Genomic DNA, 21,041 nt, shown 5'->3' on the forward strand with positions numbered 1-21,041 from the left:
TACCCTGGGAATGTCTCCTCTTTGTGTTTGCTCCAGACTGCAGTTCTGCTCTTTACGCTGAGTCCTGTGCGGTCCCGATTCTGAAAAGTTTTGTTCTCTGCCTCAGCATGACAACCAAGAGACTTACAGTCTGCTCCTTCGAGTCAGTCTTCCTAACCGGGATCCAGGACCAAAAAAATAAACAACCCCAAACTGTTGAGAAACAGGACTGCTGAGACATCTCCCTTCAGCCTGGTTACATTTCTCGTCGCCTGGAAGAGCCCAGGGCATTTCCCGCTTAGCCAATTAAAGCCCATTGTTTTGGGCGCCTGGGTGGCTCAGTTGGTTAAGCAACTGCCCTCAGCTCAGGTCATGATCCTGGAGTCTTGGGATCGAGTCCCACATCGGGCTCCCTTGCTTAGCAGGGAGTCTGCTTCTCCCTCTGACCCTCCCTGCTCTCATGCTCTCTCTCTCTCTCAAATAAATAAAAAAAAAAAAATCTTAAAAAAAATAAAGCCCATTGTTTTGTTTTGTTTTAAATGTAAGTAAGTGAAAACATTATGAGAACACAAAAGCACTCTAAAAATAGCAATATGGTTTTGGGTTATCATTATGTGGTAGACAAAGAACCAGAGGGACATCATGGGCATAAAGAATCCTAGATTTGGAATCAGAAAACCAGAATTATAGTTCTAACTTTTTCATTCACCCAAGGTACATCTTGGAGGGAGGCCTGGATGATCTCATCAGTCCCTTCCAGCTCTAGTTATGTAATTTCAAGTTCAGGAAAGTGTCACTAGCTATCACTCTCTCCTCCATGCCTCCCTAAACAAAAATCAGTCAGGCTTTTCCTTAGCAATACTGCTTGGTGGTTATTGGCACCAGCTAGACCAGGGCCCTAATCTGCGCTCAGTAACCTCACTTCCCGAAGTGCTCATTTTTCCCATCTAAAACCTGGGAGTGATGATATCAAGGCATCGTTTGTGAATTAGCGAGGTGGCACACATAACCAATTGAGCACCAAACCTGTAATAGTACAAACATTTAATGAAGGCAATCTATAATTGTGTTCTAGCTACAGGCGAACACGACCTCCGTGGGTTATAGGTGGCCTGCCACCGAATACATTTTTGCAGACAGTTTGCTATTTCTTCACCTGTAATTCTAACTGTGTTTTACCTATAATTCAGAAGGACTTCAGCTAAATTTATCACTTTGCATAGAATCAGCAAAAACAGTAATAGGATGTACTGTCAGTGAGTAATGGCATATATTTGTAGAGGATCAGAGTTCCCTGCAAAGAAGAGGAGAGAGTCAGACCCCATCCAGGAGAGCTCCTTTGCTATTCTGGTTGCTCCCCAGCAGTCTATCACTCCACCAAGAGGTGGCTCAGGAAACAAACTAAGAGAGCATTATGGGCAAACTGCTCACACTCAAAACAAGCTGCCTCTCAGGATTTGCGTTTCTGCTGCCCAGCTGTATCCCATCTGTTGTGGCCTGAATTGTGTTTCCCCCCCAAAGTCCACATTGTTGAAGCCCTTAAACCCCAGTATCTCAGAATGTAAGTGTATTTAGAGATAAGGTCTTTAAAGAAGTATGAAATCAAAGTGAGTTTTTTTTTTTAAGATTTTATTTTTAAGTGCTCTCTACAACCAACATGGGGCTTGAACTCACAAACCTTGAGATCAAGAGTCCGTGTTCCACTAACTGAACCACCCAGGCGCTCCAGTATGAGTCCTGCAGAGTAGGCCCTCATCCAATATAAATGGTGTCCTTCTAAGAATGGGAAATGTGAACACAGACATGTGCCCACACAGAGGAAAGACCACGTGATGACAGAAAGGGAAGATGCGCACCCACATGGCAAGGAGATTGGCCTCAAGAAGGAGTTGGTCCTGCCAACTGGTATTGGTCTCAGCCTTCTTGCCTCCAGAACTGTGAGAAAATAAAGTTCTGTTGTTTGAGCCACCCAAGCTGCGGTATTTTGTTATGGCAGCTCTAAAAAACTGATGCAGTCCCCAAGGCCTAGCTCCGTGTCTGGCACACAGTAGGTGTTCAGTAATTGTTTGTTGAATGAATCCAAGAAAAAAATGGTGCAGTGGGTAGTTGACACCCAGGTTTTGACGAAAGTAGGTCTCAGACCACATCCAGCCATGTGTGTATTGTGACTAGACAGAAGCTCCTCACACGAGCAGGTCCGGAAGCTCAGTGGACTCCCAGCCCCCTGTCCTCTGTGAGGCTCAGAAGATGTGCTGCGTGAAAGGTCACTAGGGCAGAGGCAACAACAGGCCAGCAACAGGATTTGTCTAACATCCATAGAAAAAGTCAGGACCAGGGCCACTTCGGAACCAAGAACAGAAAAAGAAGATGCTGTTTCTCATCTCCGAAGCAAAAGATGCCACTTAGGCAGTCATGCCACGGAGTCCTGCCCAACAAGAAACCTCTCAACCTAGTTAGAAGAATCCATGGCTTTGAGAGGAAATGCAACATGAGAAAAGTCAACTTTGATGGTCCCAGGCACCACAACTCAACAGGTGGATTGTTGTCATCTTTCCCGAAACTCTCCATTCCTTGTCTTTTTTCCTTTTCTGGGTTTGGATACTGAGGCTAACCTAGTGCAGCAACCTGCCTAAATCCCAAACTGGTTAGTGGCTGTTATCAATTAAGCCGCTTTCAGCAGCAAGTAATAGTAGTAAGGATTCAAACAGCTGTAAACAGTTAGGAAATTTGCTGGCTTACAAACCTGCAAGTCCAGAAATGGCACATAATTTAGGGTTATTCTATCCAGAAGCTCCAAAGTGTGTGCAAGGATTCACGTTCCTTGTGCCAGACATCCACAGTTCAGGGTCACCCTGAAGGCAGTTCCTTTCACACCCATGGGATGGTGGCTCCTACTTCATATTTAGTAGTAAGAGCCACGTTAAGAAGATGTCCCTGAAAGGTGAGCAAGAATTTTCTTAGAATACCCCAGCAGAGCTCTCCTCATTTCTCAGAGGCCCAGTTTGGGTTCATATGCCCATTCATGAACCAGTCATTGGCAAAGGGAGAGAGAAGTATCTAAAGCCAATCAGTCATATTCCTGAACCACAAAAATGCTACTCTCTTCAGGAGGAAGGCAGAAAATACGAGATAGGCAATCAACTATACCTACTGCAGTGGTCCAACTAGAACATGAACTGGGTCTTGCTCATACCAATGCCCAGGCTCTTTCCTGTCTACCTCACTATTTCCTATCTGAAGAAACTTTAAAACTTACAAGCCAAGTAAATGAGAAAATGGTTAGCCACATTAACAACTTTTTCCTTACACAAGTGTAGCTTAGTTTAAGTAGTGAGATTCCTCCTAGTAATTAAAAGTGGCTACAATATAGGAATTCTGACTTTCCTAGAACTTTCAAGAATAACTTACTAACAACAAGCAGGGTCTTTCTGTATAAAAACCATCCCCTTGGGGCGCCTGGGTGGCTCAGTCAGGTAAGCATCTGACTTCAGCTCAGGTCATGATCTCAGGGTCCTGGGATTGGCCAGTTGGGCTCAACAGGGAGTCAGCTTGTCCCTCTTCCTCCTCTCCTCCCCTGACTCAGGCACATGCATGCACAGTCTCTCTCTCAGATAAATAAAGAAAATCTTTAAAAGAAAAATCCCCTCCCTTGTCCCCCCCCCCTTTCTGTACATTAAATACAACTGGGGCTACTCCAGGAATACTACAAGCCACTATTTCATTACAAACTGTATTTCGTGGCTCATTAAAGTAGATACATTACTCTTAACAAAAGCTCAGTAAGTTATCGACAAGCATCTCAAGAGGAAACCATCATGATTGCCAACCTTGTGCTTTCAGCTGCAGAGCCTCCCTGGGGGCGACGCGGGGGCACTCTGGAGAAGCTCTAGCTCCTTCCAGCAGATACCTTGGCCCTGGAGGCCGCTTTCTTTGAGCCCAGCCCTCCAGGCAATTGGTCCTGATCCTTTGGCTCAGAGAATCATTATCCTCTTTAGGCTTTGCAGCAGGAAAGCAATTGAGCCAAATGAAATTAGAACCATACTTAGGCTTCACTGAAGCTTGAGCCCCAGCCCAGAAGAGCCCACCGAGAGAATTCATACACACTCTACCGCACTTGAGCAGGTAATATATCACGTCAGACTCAAAAGTGTGGGATTCCATAGGAATCGTGGCCCAGGAAGGAAAAGGGGTAGAGCCTAGAAAAAGATAAAGGTGCCACAAGCAATTCCAGATCCAATCAAGAACCCAAATCCCAACTCTCTATTTAGTGGTACACCAAATGACTAAGATACCCTGTTTGCCCTCACTTATCTCCCCAACTGGGACAGACAGGCACCTAAGCAGAAAACTCCAGCATAACGTGGTATGTGCTGTGAAAGAAATATGCACAGGATGCTAAGGTAAAACAGGTGAAGGGACCTAATAGATTTTGGAAAGAGGGCTGGGGAGAAAGGGTCAGAAATTCTGGAGGAAGTATTGGCTGAGTTTACTCTTAAAGAACACATAAAAGGGGCGCCTGGGTGGCTCAGTCGTTGGGTGTCTGCCTTCGGCTCAGGTCATGATCCCAGGGTCCTGGGGTCGGGCCCCGCATCGGGCTCCCTGCTCGGCGGGGAGCCTGCTTCTCCCTCTCCCACCTCCCCTGCTTGTGTTCCCTCTCTCACTGTGTCTCTGTCAAAAAATAAATAAAATCTTAAAAAAAAAAAAAAGAACACATAAAAAATTGGGTTTGAGAAAGATAGAATAGGATCCCAGGCAGAAGGGACCACATGAGCAAAGGCCACAAGGCTAAAAACAAACAAACAAACAAACAAACAGGAAAGGAAGGACACAAGAGGCTTCAGTGGTGAGATTATGGGAGACCTAGAAAACCACGTAAAGGAGTCTGAGAATCTGAAAATCCTAGACAATAGAGAATTCTCTAGTGCTTGTAGGCAGCAGAGAGATGTGATCAGACATGTTATTTAGATGAACCACTCCACATACTTTTTTTGGGTACATATGCTTTTTTTTTTTCCTTTTACAAAATTGGCCCATAGTTTTCATCAGATTCTGAAAGGTATCAGTGACATAGAAGAATTATGGACCCTGGTATAGGAAGTAATAGTAAATGTAACCATGTATCAGAAATGTCTGGGGATGGGGTGCCTGGGTGGCTTAGTTGGTTGAGAGTCCAACTCTTGATTTTAGGTCAGGCCATGATCTTACAGTCCTGGGATTGAGCCCTGTGTCAGGCTCTGTGCTCAGTGGGGAGTCTGCTTGAGGATTTCTCTCTCTCCCTTTCCCTCTGCCCCTCCCCCCTCCCAAATAAATAAATATATTTTTTAAAAAAGAAAGAAATGCCTGGTCATATTTTAAAATATTTAGATGATAGAACTCACCTCAGGCTTATTGAATCAGACTCTGGACATGGGCTTAGAAATCTATGTACATTTGTAAATCTCCTTTGGTAGAGTTGATAGCCAGATAGATTCAGGACCACGAGGGCTAGGCCCTAACTCTTGCCTTCCCAGGACTCACCCACATACTTCCATTTCCTGTGTCTTTTTATTTATTCACATCATGAATGACCTCACCCCTCAAGTAAAGTCCTAAGTTCACATAAGAATGTGGTTTTACTCTCAAAGGTTACAATAGAATAATCATAACTGAATAAGGTTGTATCAGTTTTCATGTAATAGCCTCCACAACCCACCTGGAGTAATGTAGTGGGTGAATCTCCTAGACGATCTGGATGACCTGGATGACCTAAGGGTAGTTGGCTTTTGGGTGGCCATCTTGGGAGTAGTTTTTAGCATCCACGTAGAATGCCTAAGGTATTCACCTAAATAACGTGAGGACAGTTGTTTTTGTAATTAAAGATTCAGGGATATACTGCAGAGTTGTTGCCTTTAAGCAGCCTAACGCTTTATTTTTACAGACACTATGAGTTGATGGGTGAGGAAAAAAGGGGCCTCAAAATAAAGTATTTAGACAATGTTATGCAAAAAATAGCTGTAGGAATTTGTTCCTGCCAATATCTAGGAGCTATAAATAAGGAGTTAGGGAGTGAAAGGAAGAAACTAGCGTGAAATGCTTCTGAGATATGCTTGGCTTAAGAGATTTTTTTCTTCAGAAAAGTTGGAAACAGGTTGTAGATATGATACTCTAAAAAATCTGAATGTTCTCTTCCTCACCTAAGGAAGGGGGTGGAATATCATACCCATTTACTGGAAAAACTGGGTCAGCTAATATCCATTCATAAATCGTCTAAACCAGAGCTAGTCCAAGCATTTGGGATCATTAAGAAAAACAAATTAATTTGCAAAGATAATTTTCCACATCTGTCAAAAATGCCAAATGTCTACCAACCCATAGCCCCGGCCTCTCCTCCCATCTTCGGGAGCAGTTTTACGTATCATGGCCATGCAGGCATTTGCTTCTACCAAGCGGCTCTGTGTCGTGGATCATATTCTTGGTATTATCTTCTCACTGGTTGATCCTTTGACTCAGAGTGACTCACATTTAGAGTTGGGTTCATTTTCCCAGCAAGAATCCTCAGACCAATGAATCCAATTCCATTTTAGGACCACAGGTAACTGATAATTTTCATTGACCTTGGGTGCTCCCACCAGTTTGGATAGTAAATAGTAACAGAAGGTTTGGTGGGATTTGACATGTTATATTGAGTGGAAATGTCATATAAACTGGAGGATGAAATGTTCTTACAAAACTGCAACCCGGTATTTGCAAAGAGCACTTAGGAAACATGACTGTCTTCTTTAGGAAAAGGTAGTCTTTTTGTGCTGTAACTTTCTATGGCTTTGAGGAGTTAGGGACGCTTTCTTATCCTGGTGTCACTGGAATCATGGGGGCTCATAGATAGCCTTCAGGGAGTTCATGGAGCTCTTCTATAGCATGTCAAATATTGTGTGTGTGTGTGTAGCTTATGCATATCTCTGGGCCAGAGATCATAGATCTGATTGAATTTCAAAGGAGTCTGAGACCCAAAAAAGTTGAAAAACAATTGCTCTACCATCTCATGGTAGCATAAAACCTACATTCCTAAGTTCCAAATGTCTCACTATGGTGCACCAACTCTACTTTTAGGAAAGGTCTTACTTTGTCTTCTCATTGGCTAATATTTGAGGCCCCCATTTGACCACGGTTGGAGTCTTCACACCTATTTTAATTTTTTTTTCAAAATTGTGTTTATTTTATTGCTAGTGAATTTATATATTTTTAACATTTTTTTAAATTGAGGTATATAAATAACATATAATAAAATACACAGATACTAGGTGTACAATTCCTTAGGTTTTGCAAATTATACACACTGATATAATCATCTCCTATTTCAGGATACAGAAAGATGTTCATCACCCTAGGCTGTTCCCTCATAGTGCTTTCTAGGTATTCTCGTTTCTATCCCAACCCAGAGGCAACCACTCTTCTTGTTTATATCACCGTGTATTAGTTTTGCCTATTTCAAACTTCATAAAAATATTTTCCTAATGATATCTTATAAACAGAAATTATTTTAATGGAGGTCAATTTTTTTTCCTTTATGATCATTTTTTTTAAATACTTAGAAATTTTTGCTTACTCAAAGGCCAAGGTCAAGAAGGTCATTTCCAATCTTTTCTTAAAAGCCACTGATTTTGACATGTTGAACTTATTTTTTCTCCAGCTTTACTGAGATATAATTGACATATAACATTGTGTAAGTTTAAGGTGTATGATGTAATGTAATGTAATTGTAAGTACAATGTAGTGATTGATATATATGTATATTGCAAGATTATTACCACAATAAATTTAGTTAATACATCCATCACCCCACATAATTACATTTGTGTGTGTGTGTGTGGTGAGAACTTTTAAGATCTCTCTTAGCAACTTTCAAATATACAGTACAGTATTGTCAACTATAGTCATCATGCTGGGCATTACATCCCCAGAATTTATTCATTTGATAACCGGAAGTTTTTACCTTTGACCACCTTCACCCATTTCCCTACCCCCCAACCCCCAACCCCTGGTACCACCATTCTAATTCTCTATTCCTATGAGTTTGGTTTTTTTTTTAGATTCCACATATAAGTGAGAACATACGGTGTTTGTCTTTCTGTGTTTGACTTATTTCACTTAGTGTAACATCCTCAAAGTCCATTCATGTTGTTGCAAATGACAGAATGTCTTTATTTTTAAGGCTGATGATATCATATAAAATTATTACGTATATGTAATATATATTATACACAAAATATTATATACAATATTACATATTATATGTATATATATTACATTTTCTTTATCCATTCATGCATTGATGGACACTTACACTGTTTCCCTATGTTGGCTCTTGTAAATAATGCTACAGTGAACATGGGGGGGTGTAGATATCTCTTCCAGAAAGTGATCTCATTTCCTTCAGGTATGTACTCATGAGTGGGATTGCCAGATCATATGGTAGTTCTATTTTTAATATTTTGAGGAACCTCCATATTGTTTTCCAGAGTCGCTGTGGCAATTTACATTTGTTCTAATCGTGCACAAGGGTTCCCTTTTCTTCACATTCTTGCCAAATGGATGGTTCTATGTACTTAAGGGCATTTATCTCTGTTCTCCTGCCCCCAGTCCCCCATAAGCCACTAACTTGCATTTGATAAAGGCCCTATGTACCTTGAAGGCACCCTCTCAGCTTTCAGTCCTGTTTCCAAAATTTGAGGAGTTTCTGCTCTGCATTTGGTGAGGGTCCCATGAACCTCAGGGGGATTTGTCTTAACTTTCTTGTCCTGCCCCCAGCCTTTGGTTGGTCATGGTCATGCACTCAGTGGGAGCCTAGTGAATCTTGAAGGGGTCTCTCCTGTGTGCTTTTGGGGGATCTTAGCTTTCCGGATCTTCCCCCCACCTTCAGTGGGCCACTGCCTTGCGCTGTGATGGTCCTGTACATGTTGGGATGGGAAGGATTTTCTGTTTTCCTTTCCTTCCCTTCCCTCAGATATTGGTGGACACAGCCCTCCAAACAGTGAAGACCCAGTGTGTCTCAAGGGGATTTCTCTGAGTTCTCTTGTCTGCACTCAGTTTCCTGCTGCATCCACTTCATGAGGCTGTCCTGGGAAAGAATTGGCAGGTAGGTGTGGATCAATATGTGACTGAGTCACCTAGGAATTTGAGTCCCTCATGGCAGCCTACACATGGCCGCTAAAAGTTCATTAGCAATTCACTGGTTTCTTCTTCCCCCACTCTCTGATGGCATAACGTTCTGGGGTTGCTAGGACGAAAGCAACCACAGGATACTCTTCTCTCAGGAATGGACTGTCTCTTCCTAAGATTCAGCTCATTTAAATTTCTTTGCGTCTGCAGCTCTCTGCCAGGCTTTAAATTTCCATGATATTGTAACTTATTCGACTTACACTCATTGTAAGGATGAGTGTGACAATCTCCTGCAACATTCAACATCCCAACCAGAAAATGAAGTCAATTTTTCCATTTTGAAAGTCTTCAGGGCCAGACCTTTCCAAAAGATTTTAAGAACATGCTTTCTGCTACCCTCTCCATACCTCAGTGAATGCAGTAGAATCAGATATGACCCACAATTCCAGTATTTTGCACTGAAAATTTTGCATCAGGAGAAAAGAGAATGGGATTCAATGAAATTATTGCTATTGTTATTATTATTACCTACTTCCTTTAGTTTTTGCTGAGAGCACTTGCCATTAGCCACACAGCCATCCTGAGCCATGTCAAATCAAACCAACCACGTCTTTGTGGGATGATGATGCCTTCCACACCGATCCAGGCTCTCACTTTTCCTTCTGTACATACTTCCGATGGAGGGTGTTTGAGTTCACATCCCTTTGCAAGTAGTATCCTTTCTACTCTTTTCTGTTGGTTAAATTGCTACTTATTTCTTAAGGTCTCACTTAAACACACATCTTCCATCAAGTCTCCCCCAAGACATGTGAAATGCCTACTCTCTGACATCTGGCCTACCATACTGTTAGTGTAAAGCTTACTGTGTTGTATTATGCACATAATGCTAGAGGAAAGATGGTAGCTCCTTTTTAAAGTACCAACAGATGATCTAGAATTGGGTCTAAATGACTTGATAGGCACATCCTCCCCTGGAGTCAGGAGGAGGGGGGCAGCACCATAGAAATCATGACTCTTAAGAGGGAAAGAGGAAAAATAGGTTGCTACTGGTAAATGAGAGGCACTAGCTGCTGTGGAGGACGATGTTTAAAATGCCTTTATTGGGGCACCTTTATTGGGGCACCACCGACTGTGGCTCAGTTGGTTAAGCAGCTGCCTTCGGCTCAGGTCATGATCTCAGGGTCCTGGGATTGAGCCCCACGTCCGGCTCCCTGCTCAGCGGGGAGCCTGCTTCTCCCTCTCCCTCTGCCTGCCACTCTGCCTACTTGTGTTCTCTATCTCTCTGTCAAATACATAAATAAAATCTTTAAAAAAATAAATAGAATGCCTTTATTAAAACTTAATTGATATGGATATTGCCAGGAGGAAGAAGAAAATATTTGAGAAGGAAGATTCATTTTTACTCTCTATTGCAACCCAAAGACAAGACATAAGGGACATGTTTACCTAGAAAAATTTTTCCAACATCCAAAAAGAGGGCTAATACCAGTAAATTAGTTCCTCTAGGGGAATGATATTCAGCTTTTTTTTTTTAACCACTAAAGATGACCCTTTGTTAATTTTGCCTTTATGGACCCCAATTTTTAAAAAAACATTATGGCTGCCAAACTGCAATTATGAGATTTTTCTAGAAAGCTTTCTATCACGTTAATTTACTTTTTCTTTCAGTAGGCATTACAATACCTTGAAATATGTAATGAATATGTAGCAAAAGTCTTTAAAATGTTTATAAGGGGCGGCTGGGTGGCTCAGTTAGTTAAGTGTCTGCCTTTGGCTCAGGTCATGATCTCAGGGGCCTGGGATGGAGCCCCGCATTGGTCTCTCTGCTCAGCGGGGAGTCTGCTTCTCCTTCTCCCTCTACCTCTGTGCTCTCTCTCTCTCTCTCTCAAATAAATAAATAAAATCTTAAAAATATAAAATAAAATGTTTATAATATTTGACCTGCTAATTTTATGTCTGTCACTCATCCTAAGAGACTGGTCATGGATGTGAACAAAGATTTTTTTTTATGAATATTTATCATAGCATGGCTCACATTGATCAAATGTTGATTACAATATTTATCGCATAAGAAATTTAAAAATACCGAAATTTCCAACAGTTAGGAATTGGGTAAAGAAAATACAGAATAGCTATACAATGGAGTACTATGCATTCATTACAGTTTGATGGTTAAAGATGATGTAATGACATGGAAATATGTTTGCTATATATTAAGTTTTTAAAAAGCATGTTATAAAATAACATGTATATATGGGTCTTTGGGGAGCAGAGCAAATAGCCTCCAAGTCTCCCTATTCATAGCTTAACCTGTTTTTCTCTACTCTAAAATGGGATAACTGATCCTCTCTGATTAAAGACATATTTTGGATTTGATTTACAAGTAGATTTAGCCAAGGAAACCAGGTTATTTGCAGTTTAGGTTGGACAAGAAATTCAAACTTGGCAGATCATTTACATATTGGCAAGAGCATGTTCTCTTTCTTCATGTAATTGAAGCCACCAGAAAAGAAACACTAATAATTAGCACCTAAACTTCATTTTAGTCCTGAGCCACCTTAACTATATTCCATTAAATGAGAATATAAAAACCCCAGACCATTCCCCAAAGAAGTTCAGCCAGAAAATAAAAACTTGACTTTACGTAATTTCTGCTGATGGATTGCCTGTTCCTGGATGCTAGGATAATTTCACGTTGACAGACATTAAAATATAATTTTTGGAAATTATAAAGTTGGGAGCAAGAGATGCCTGACACTAGAAAGATCACAGTTTAATCTGGGTCAGTATTAATATCCTGAACATTAAACTCAGAATGTTTCCTTTTTAACAGGTTAAGGAAAAGATTCTTAAAATAAACCATTTTGGCAAAATATTAACTACTGATAATAGGTAAGACTTACATACTTCTTATTATATACTGGATGCTATTTGAAGAACTTGGTATTTATTCATTTATTTCATCCTCATGAGACCCCTACGAGGCGCAGACTAGCACAATTCCGAGGAAATGAAGCACAAAGAGGGCAGGAAATTTCCATAAGGTCACAGAACGATCAAGAGCAGGATCAGGATTCAAACCCAGGTGGTCCTGTTCCAAAGACTGTGACTTTAACCAGCACGCTTGAGCAGTTCATGTGAGTGAGGTCAAAAGCAAACACAAATGTTGGACCCACTGTAGTAGACAAGCACCTCCACTATCTCCTCCAAAGCGTAGTTGAGGCCCAAATGGAAGGCAACATAGTCAAATTCATTCCCCCTATATTTTGAGTCCCTGCAAATCGGAAAGACTGCATCACGTTAAGGGTGGCCAATATGGAATGACTCAACTGTTCACCAATAACTTCTAGTTTTCTCTTGTCGTGTGCAGACTTGGCAGAAATGCTCAGATTCTAAAGCAACACCATCGTTTATTTATTAAGTAGGTTGGCTCGAGGTATTTTTGCATGCTCTGGCATTCGTTGAAACATCTGTGAGGTAGGGTTGGACTGAATTTTAAAGTGACTTCTCCAACGAGTCTTCTAGTGCGCCCTCACACTGGGGATTCTATCATCAGTCACATTGCCAGGCCAGATTCTACAAGTACCGCCGTCAGGACCACGTTCCAGTATGGAACCTGGGACTTGGCGAATTCCTTGCTGAGACTCCTCTGATGACTTGCCTTAGACATGCCTTGTCCAACCCCACCCTGACTTCTCTCTCCCTTGCTTGAGGACAGGGAATAGGATTTTTTTCGTTTTAATTCCCTCCAAAGCACCTAGCACAGGGCTGAGAAGACAGCAGCTGTTCAGAAAACACTTGTAAATATTCTGAAGTCACCATTTTACAGATCGACAAACTGAAACACAAAACATAAAACTCGACTGACATCCAAAAACAAATCAACACCCCCAAGTGCAATTTGGCATTTGCTCCCTGCAAATATGTCCATTGGTGGCAGACATTTTTTCTCTAAAAACGCCCCCTAAGAAAGAGGGTGGACGAAGCTGAACAGAGAGGAGAAGATGCCACTGGCAAGGAAGGTGGGAAGGGGCGATCGAAAGCAGGTTCATTCCTGGATACACCTGACTACTGTGGTGCTGACGCTTGGAGCTGCACTCCCACCTGGAACCATTTATAAATTCTTTTGAGAAATGCCAGTCTAATAAATGCTTCGCCAGCCAGTAATTCATAAGCTCTCCACAGTAGTTGAAACCAAAGGGGGTAATAGCCACAGCTGTCAGGCTCCAGATGCTCTGGGCCCGGCCCTGCCACATTGTCCCAGTGTCTGTGTGGAGGAACGCTGGGAGCTGGGCATGTCACCACCGCTCACCCTGGCCTGCTTCCAACAGCACCAGCTGCATCTGGCCTGGAAGATGGCTGTCGCTGGCAGCACCGTGTTCCCCGCCAGGCTGGCCGCTGGGCTGCATCCAGGCGGGGAGGGTTGGGCCTGCCCCCAGCACACGTGGTCCCACCTCATGGGCTTGTCTCCCCCAGGATCTCCGCGCAGCCTCTGCCGCCCCCAGGGCGCAGAATCCCCCTGAGAATGGACCCCTTTTTGTCGTCCACAGAAAAGATGGAATGAGAACCACACCGATGAAAAGTCATGTCATTTATTAATAATTTCTCTTTTTTTCTTCTTCTATAAATTGGAAGGAAAAAGTCTTTGGTGACACTCGCTATAAAACAAACTATCTCGGATGGCAAAACCCAGACATCAAGTTACACAGGTCAGTGAAGTCGATCAAGATCTATGGCTTTGTATTTTCTTGCACACGCTCTCTCCAACACACTTCAGGGTTTCGTTGCACTAAGTAATTAATAGTCTATCACAAACGGGGTAAACACTCCAGAGAAGACCTGGGGGATACTACAAAGACATTGGCAGCATATTAGAAAACTGTCCCAGGTGTACAGCGGATACAAAATAAGGTATACTTTCTTCTTTTTCTTTTTTTGCTTTACAATTTGCCACCTAAAATAGTTCCAGTTTTCGGTGCCTTTCTTCTACCCCTCAACATCTCCTACACATAATTTTTCTCTCAAAGTAAACATACAAGGCTCATTACGTGGTAACCAGGTCATTTGCATGGCCCTAAATTGGTAATAATTACAACCAAAGGAAAGGGACCTAGTCCTGTAGAACAGAGAACTATGGCGGAAATCAAATGGCCCTTGAGGCCTAAAAGGCAAATTATTACGGAAGTAGAGTGACTGAAAGATTAGCTTGACTTGATTTTAAGCAAGGGTGAGACCATGCTAATCGGAGGGCTTTCTGGATGGTTGCTACTTGCCTCTCATTCCAGATGATAATACAGACTTCCTCACCTACTTAACTGGGCGATGGAGATCCAACTTTGGAAAGTCCATCTAGGCTCCCGATATGAAACAAGGTGGATTTTAATGACAACTAGAGAAAATCCTTACTAAGTAAAAACCATGATAATACAATTCTTTGATTTCTGGAAAAGGCAAAAAGAGGAGATGGTTTTCAGGAGTCATCTTCATTGTTGAGATTCTGTTGTAAATAGCAGCTTTTCTATCCATCCACAGCATCCAGACAGGGTTACTGACTTGATGGGGGAGGCCGTGTTCTTAAGGATGCTGGATCTCATTTTTCAAAAGTAGACCTGGAGTCGAAAGAATAATCTAATGTCTGCATGCTGAGGTTCTAAGACCGAGGGAGACAAGTTTAGCACTGTCTGATATTAATGCTTATTCACTGAAAAGTCAAAACAACTTCGCCCCCCTCAAGCATGCCCAAGAAAAGGAGGCCAGCAGTAAAAGAACTTTCTTGGTTAAATCTGTCCAAGAATGACAAAGCCATCTGAAAATGGAAACGAGGCAAATGAATTCAGCAACTCAAGGCCTGCTGGACCAGCCACTTGTCGATTATATTAACCATTAGGAGGCAGGGACATTTTTATTTAAGAGTTCATGGCAATAACCGGTCCTTTTTAAAACTGGAGCTCTCGGAGACCAGAGGGAACACAAGACACCTTCAGGTTTGGAAGTCTGCCTTGGCCTTTGCATCCTTCATTCAGCCTGTCCAGCAAGAGTCTTAGGTTCCCACCCAGCAGAGCTGTCTTCTCCCCACTATTGCCCTTCAAACAGGTTTCACTAAAACTTCCTTAGTTCTTAAATCAAGAGCTCACTTTGAAAGAAAAAAAAAGGCAGTATGGGTCTATTCATATTCATTCATCTCACCCCCAATTAAAGTTGAGTAATCTTTACGAAAGGCCACTGGCAGAACAGTCCTTCAAGTGACCAGGTATCCAGAACCACTAAAATAAAGGCTAACATCACCCACTGGAAACGAAAACACAAAAATCACTCCGAAAGGAACATGGAAGGAAGCAACTGAGAGTGGTCCTTCGCTGAGCACCATGTGTAACAAGAAAGTAAACCGTAATGCACATCTGATTCCAGGTAGGAGAGATTTCACTTTCTTCTGAAGCATCCTTTGGAAAACGTGCTGCCCTGTCCAGGTGGGCCCACCCAGTGGCGTGATCTTCTCGGGCAGGACCACAAGGACGATTTCATGGGTTTTCCTCTACAGCCTCCATTTTGGTTTTCAACAAAGGTGGTGTACTCCACAGATGTGCAAACTTGATTTGATATTTATAAACCTTTTTATATACATACATAAGCCAGCTTAAAAAAATGATTCTTAAGATCATATGTCCTAATGTGGAGCTGGAAAAAGATGGTTGTATAGAAATCATAAGTGGCCGAGTCCTCTATGGAGTCTCTACATATCATTCGTTACAGGGTTGGCACTGCACTCTCCGGCCTTGGCTTCTTCCCAATTCATGTTGGCCCACTTAGGGACACCTGGTTATCATTAAACTTGACTGAGCGATAACTCCTGACACCCCACAGAGATGGTTATCATTTGTCAACTTGCTGCAGTGAAATAGAACTCTTGCCTAAGTGAATTAAAATTACATCTTACTATGGGGCCTCACGGATGTGCTAAGCATTGTTCAATTCCCAGCTGTATGTTCCAAATGGGAAAAGAACACACTAGCTAGCATCCCAAAGAGATTGGCTCAGACAATGACATGAAATGAAACCATGGAGATTTAAAGTGGCTGAGTGTGTCAGATCCTGTTCTCATTTATAATTACCATCATTTTTTTTTCACGTAACACATACCGTTTATGGAGAATATGCCCTGTGAGCTTTGTGACAGGTAAATCTCACAAGGCGGGTTCCCCAAATCTATTCATGTGACTGGTACCATTAGGGACACGGCTCTGCCAGCCAAGTGACAACAGGAGGTTCAAGTTGGCTTGGGGGTCGTTGAACAAAACGTTGCATTCACATTTTTGCAAAGGAGGAAGCTATGAGAATATTTCGGCAGTCCTAAAAAATTAAATACAATCTTGCCAAGGCCTGGCGAATAAGGATTCATTGCTAACCCTTGACGTCGCTGAGCGCTGCAGCTTCAATGGCAACCGAACCTATCAAACCGGGCATTTCAGAGGAAGAAACAAGTACAAGTACCATGGACCTAAGAATTATTTTTCAACAAATACAGAAGAGCGAATCACATCCATTTGGGAGAAAATGTCACGTGTTTGAGAGTGGGCTAATGCTGGGTCACACTGGATGCCAGAGAGCCTTTGAGAACTGTTCTGAGGCACGAGGCTACAGAGAAAAGCCCCCCTTTCATGGGAGCTTCCTTGCCCGCATGCCACTCCCAGCGCAGTGTCTGGGATGCGCAGGCTGGCCCTCGCTCTGTTGCCACGCAGCCCCGCATCACCTCTCTGGACCTCTGCAAACACCCAGTTTCTCTCCTGTCCGCGGGGCCCTTCCTCCTTGCTCTCTCGCCAGTCCCTCTTTCCCTTCCGGACGTCTACAAAGCAAGATGAGTTCAAGTCTGCCGGATTTATGGTTCCCATTGACCTGAGCCAGGCACTTGGAGGAATTTGAACATAATTTTGTGATGGAATTTTCTTCCCAGCCAACACTAGAAATAAATTTATAAGTTCTCTGAGAGTTTAGGGGGAAAAAAAGTCTAAAGTGCTTCTTGTTTATTCAGAGTAAGAGGTGGTAGGACCCACTAATATTCCCCTCTGTTCTCTCTTGCCTCTTCCAAGTAGAAGAAGGCATTTAATATCAGAAATCTTCATCTTCTACAAGGGAGTTAAGGGACATGTATGTATATATATATATATTTTTTTCTGTTTATACTTGCAGTTTTACAATCATCAGAAACTCAAAGCAGCATTTGCAGGGATAGAAATGTTCTTTTTAACAAGAAGCACAACTCAGCCTCTCCACAGATTTAAAAATTAAAGCGACAGAAAATGGTATTCACATTTGTTTCTGATTATTTTGTTTGCCAAGTTCTTGCTCGAAACAAGGCTTGACCCAAAGAGGTATCAGGATCCCAGTGGTGAGGTACACCCTCGGTGACTTCTCAGCAATGCTTGTGTTCAACGGGGAGAATTTACACACGAGTACTACTTTCTCAACAGAGAAGCCTCTCAAACTCGAGGTTTTCACAAACATCAAGAGCTTGTCTTGTGACTCCTGGTCTGCCACGGACACATTCATTGTTCCTCTGCCTCTAAACCAAAGCCTTCCCCCAGCACTCAGCAGCCCTGTGTCAAAGGTTCAATGCATAACGTAGCCCACATCCCTGAAGAGCCTTGGGTTACTGTTGTGGGTCAATATTTCCATCTCACTAATATGCTGGTGGATTGTCTGGATGGTTCCTTGTGTAAGCTGAACATTCTTAATTATACTAGTGTTTTCTGGGTCCTAACCCCCCCCAATGCAAAAGATGATCATACCTCTATATCTCAGACATAAAGTTTTCTGTTACAACTGTCTACCTGGAGGTCATAATACTTTCTCTCATGCAGCAACATATTAGAGACAGAAGTTCAAGTGGATCTGCAAATTCAAAGTGGAAAACAATTTGCACTGGCAAAGTGGAATAATGAACTTGTCTTAACTTATGCTTGGTTATTTCTTGACACTGGGTGGAGTGACTTCTTGTGTCTTCTATGAAGTCTGAACATTTGTAACCGCAGGAAACCCTGCATGACCAATGGCAATGACATTTGTGGGAAGAAAAGTAGCAGCTTTGAAATATTCACGACCAACACAATTTTGATTAAAGAAAGAACTCTGGTTTTTAATAGTTTTGATCATTAAAAAAGTTTAAACCTGCATAGCAATCATTTCAAAAATAATTATTTAATGTTCCATAATTAAACTGTACACAACCTAGTCTTGGGACATAGAAGCCAGTGAGGTGAGTTTGGAGCAGTCCTGTGCAGTCCCAGGAGCCGGGAGGCGAGTTTTCATTGGCCTTTTTATTTTTTTTCCTTTTTTTCTTTTTTTTTTTTTGTCATTCTGTTCATCTAAGATTATTTGGATACTTGGCACAATCTGGCTCCGCTGCTGAGCAGATCTGCACTGGGAAGAGAGAGCAGCTTGACCCCGTCCCTTCTCGCTTCCCCTCCCCCACTTGGCTGGATTCCTCAAAGTCGCTCAATGTCTCGGTATTTCTTCCTCAGAATAGAGACCTGGTCTTTAAAGAGGACAGGGTCGAGCCTCATCTGCGAGTGGATCAGCGGCATGTAGCCAAACCAGCTGGCAAACGTATTCATGCAGCTCTGTCGCTGGGCAAAGTGGTCAGGGTCAGCCCAGCGGGAAGCCCGAGAAGTCTGGGGAAAGGGAGACAAACCAGGAAGACAATGAGCGAGGTGCAAGGTACAACGGGGATGCTGCAGAAAACCAAAGTCAGGTTCGAGGGCAAGCGGCAGAGCTTGGGATCTCGACGGGCCACCCAACCTCCCCTATGCTGGGGAAGACGCAAGCACCAGTCCTGGGTTTCAGCCTTGCCAGAAGGTTTTCCCAAGATATGCTACATTCCTTGACGTTAAAAACATACAAACAAAGCTCCACATTGACTGATTCTCTGGTCTGGGAATGATTTACCGGTTGAGCAACTACTATGGTCAGTAAACATAAAACTTCTCCTCGTACATGTGAACAAATACTATGACTCACAATGTGTTTATGGTTTCAAAGACAGCTTTCTAAAACCTTCTGGTTTACTTGGTTGATTCTGGGTAAGCAGAAAAGATGGCTACCATCTCTTTAGCTCTCGGTGTTTGCCTTAAGGCTGGTTAAATATTTTTAGATCATGTAGAGGACACTGAATTAAAAGAAAGCTTTAAATGACTTAAGTGCTGACATTTAAATAAGCATCATGTCGTTCAAACCACATTTTTATGAAACAAAGAAAAAGGGAACTACCCGATTTTGGGGGAACCCCCCACTCATTTATCAATAGGCAACCATACAATGATGTATATACGCATGCGTGTGTGTTCAGTGTGTTTTTATTCTCATGCACTGTTGGAAAATGCTTTCGCAGGAAGGTACATTTTACTGTGAGAATCACTCAGAGTCACTTAAAAAGCACAAATGTCAACGTGCTTGAAGGGAACCACTGAAGGTAAATACAAATGTCAAGTTACCTCTGAGCAGCAGAATAACAAACAAAACACTACTTGTAAAGTGTTTCCATGAAGCTCATTTGAGTCTCATCACAACAACCTGGTCAAGTAACCTACCCAGTCGGGTAATACCATCCCCACTGCACAGATGAGGAAGCAGGTTCAAGGAAGCTACACTTACTTGTTCAAGGCTAGAAAGGGGCAGAGCTCAGGTTCCATCCTTTACCACTTATACTAAGAGAACTCTACTTGGAAAGCCAGAGAAAGTTTCTAACTAAGCTAACCAGATGAGTTCAGATCAGAGCACAGGGTCTCAAAGGGACCTCATTTTGTTTCTAAATTGGTATGGGGCCAGGCTCCCTACCCCCAGGCAAGTGCACACATATGCAAACGAACTAGTGTCAAGAGCTTAAGCTTATTTTTATTCTCTTACAAATGGAAAAAAAAAAGAATTCAGAATCATTCAAGTATCATTTTTGCCTGTAGATTTTAACATTTATTTTGGGTCAACCAACATTTAAGAATAGATAGATTTCCTTGGTAATCAAAACATAATCTTATTAGCACATGATATCCTTTTACCGGTCATTCATTCAATAAACTCATGTGCATGATAGGAAGGCGGGGGGCACATACAGTACATATCTAACTGGACACATCGAGTTATATCTAAGGCTAAATTCAGATTTGTCCCAAAATATGTGTAAAATCACTTGAAATATTGGTTTGGTAGAATTAGGCAAATCTATGCAAAGAATATAAAACAAGGGGCGCCTGGGTGGCTCAGTCGGTTAAGTGTCTGCCTTCGGCTCAGGTCATGATCCCAGGGTCCTGGGATCAAGCCCCACATCGGGCTCCCTGCTCAGCAGCGAGTCTGCTTCTCCCTCTCCCTCTGCCCGCCACTCCCTCTGCTTGTGCTCTCTCTCTCTGGCAAATAAATAAAATCTTAAAAAAAAAAAGAATATAAAACAAACTCCTAAGGAACCATGTGTTATCAGAGTTCCACTCCTAATGAGTGTATAACCTCAGGGAATTTCATAGAACTCTCTGAGCAAACAATATTAAAGGAATATTATGTCCTTAAATGGACATAGATAAAAATGCCTGGGCACACAGTAGCTACTCAATACATCTTGCTTGAATTGGAACAGTCTATTAGCCTTAAAGATGAAAAATTCTTGCAAATCCTCTTTCCTGTTCTTTTAGTAGTTAGAGGGAAATAAAATTTTCCACTAGACTCATTGCTCACTAAGGACAGCAGCTCTATCATAACCAGTATCCAGACCAGTGCCTGATAATCAGTACACATTTGTAAATACTGAATTATGAAATTCTATAAAGTTAAGATCCTGCAAGATTTTTGCTCTTACTAAATTTAGTGAATGAAAATCCATCAATTGTGTTAACATGAGGTCTGGTTAAGTTTTCCTTTGCAAAAGCTAGGTCTGTATATGATTTTCAATA

General features: G+C 42.2%; 1 protein-coding gene across 1 annotated transcript in view; it reads right to left on the bottom strand.

Annotated features, from left to right (window-relative positions):
• Positions 1–18,422: 18,422 nt before the first annotated feature.
• Positions 18,423–21,041, bottom strand: part of EXT1 (exostosin glycosyltransferase 1) — a 279,964-nt gene continuing 277,345 nt past the window's right edge. Inside the window, exon 11 of the mRNA XM_025871029.2 lies at positions 18,423–18,779. Coding sequence (XP_025726814.1) covers positions 18,594–18,779 — 186 coding nt within the window. The 3' untranslated portion in view covers positions 18,423–18,593. The remainder of the gene's footprint in view (positions 18,780–21,041) is intronic.

This window comes from Callorhinus ursinus, unplaced genomic scaffold (assembly GCF_003265705.2).
Source record: "Callorhinus ursinus isolate GAN/ISIS: 27379988/994484 unplaced genomic scaffold, GSC_fseal_2.0 scaffold5, whole genome shotgun sequence".
NCBI lineage: Eukaryota > Metazoa > Chordata > Mammalia > Carnivora > Otariidae > Callorhinus > Callorhinus ursinus.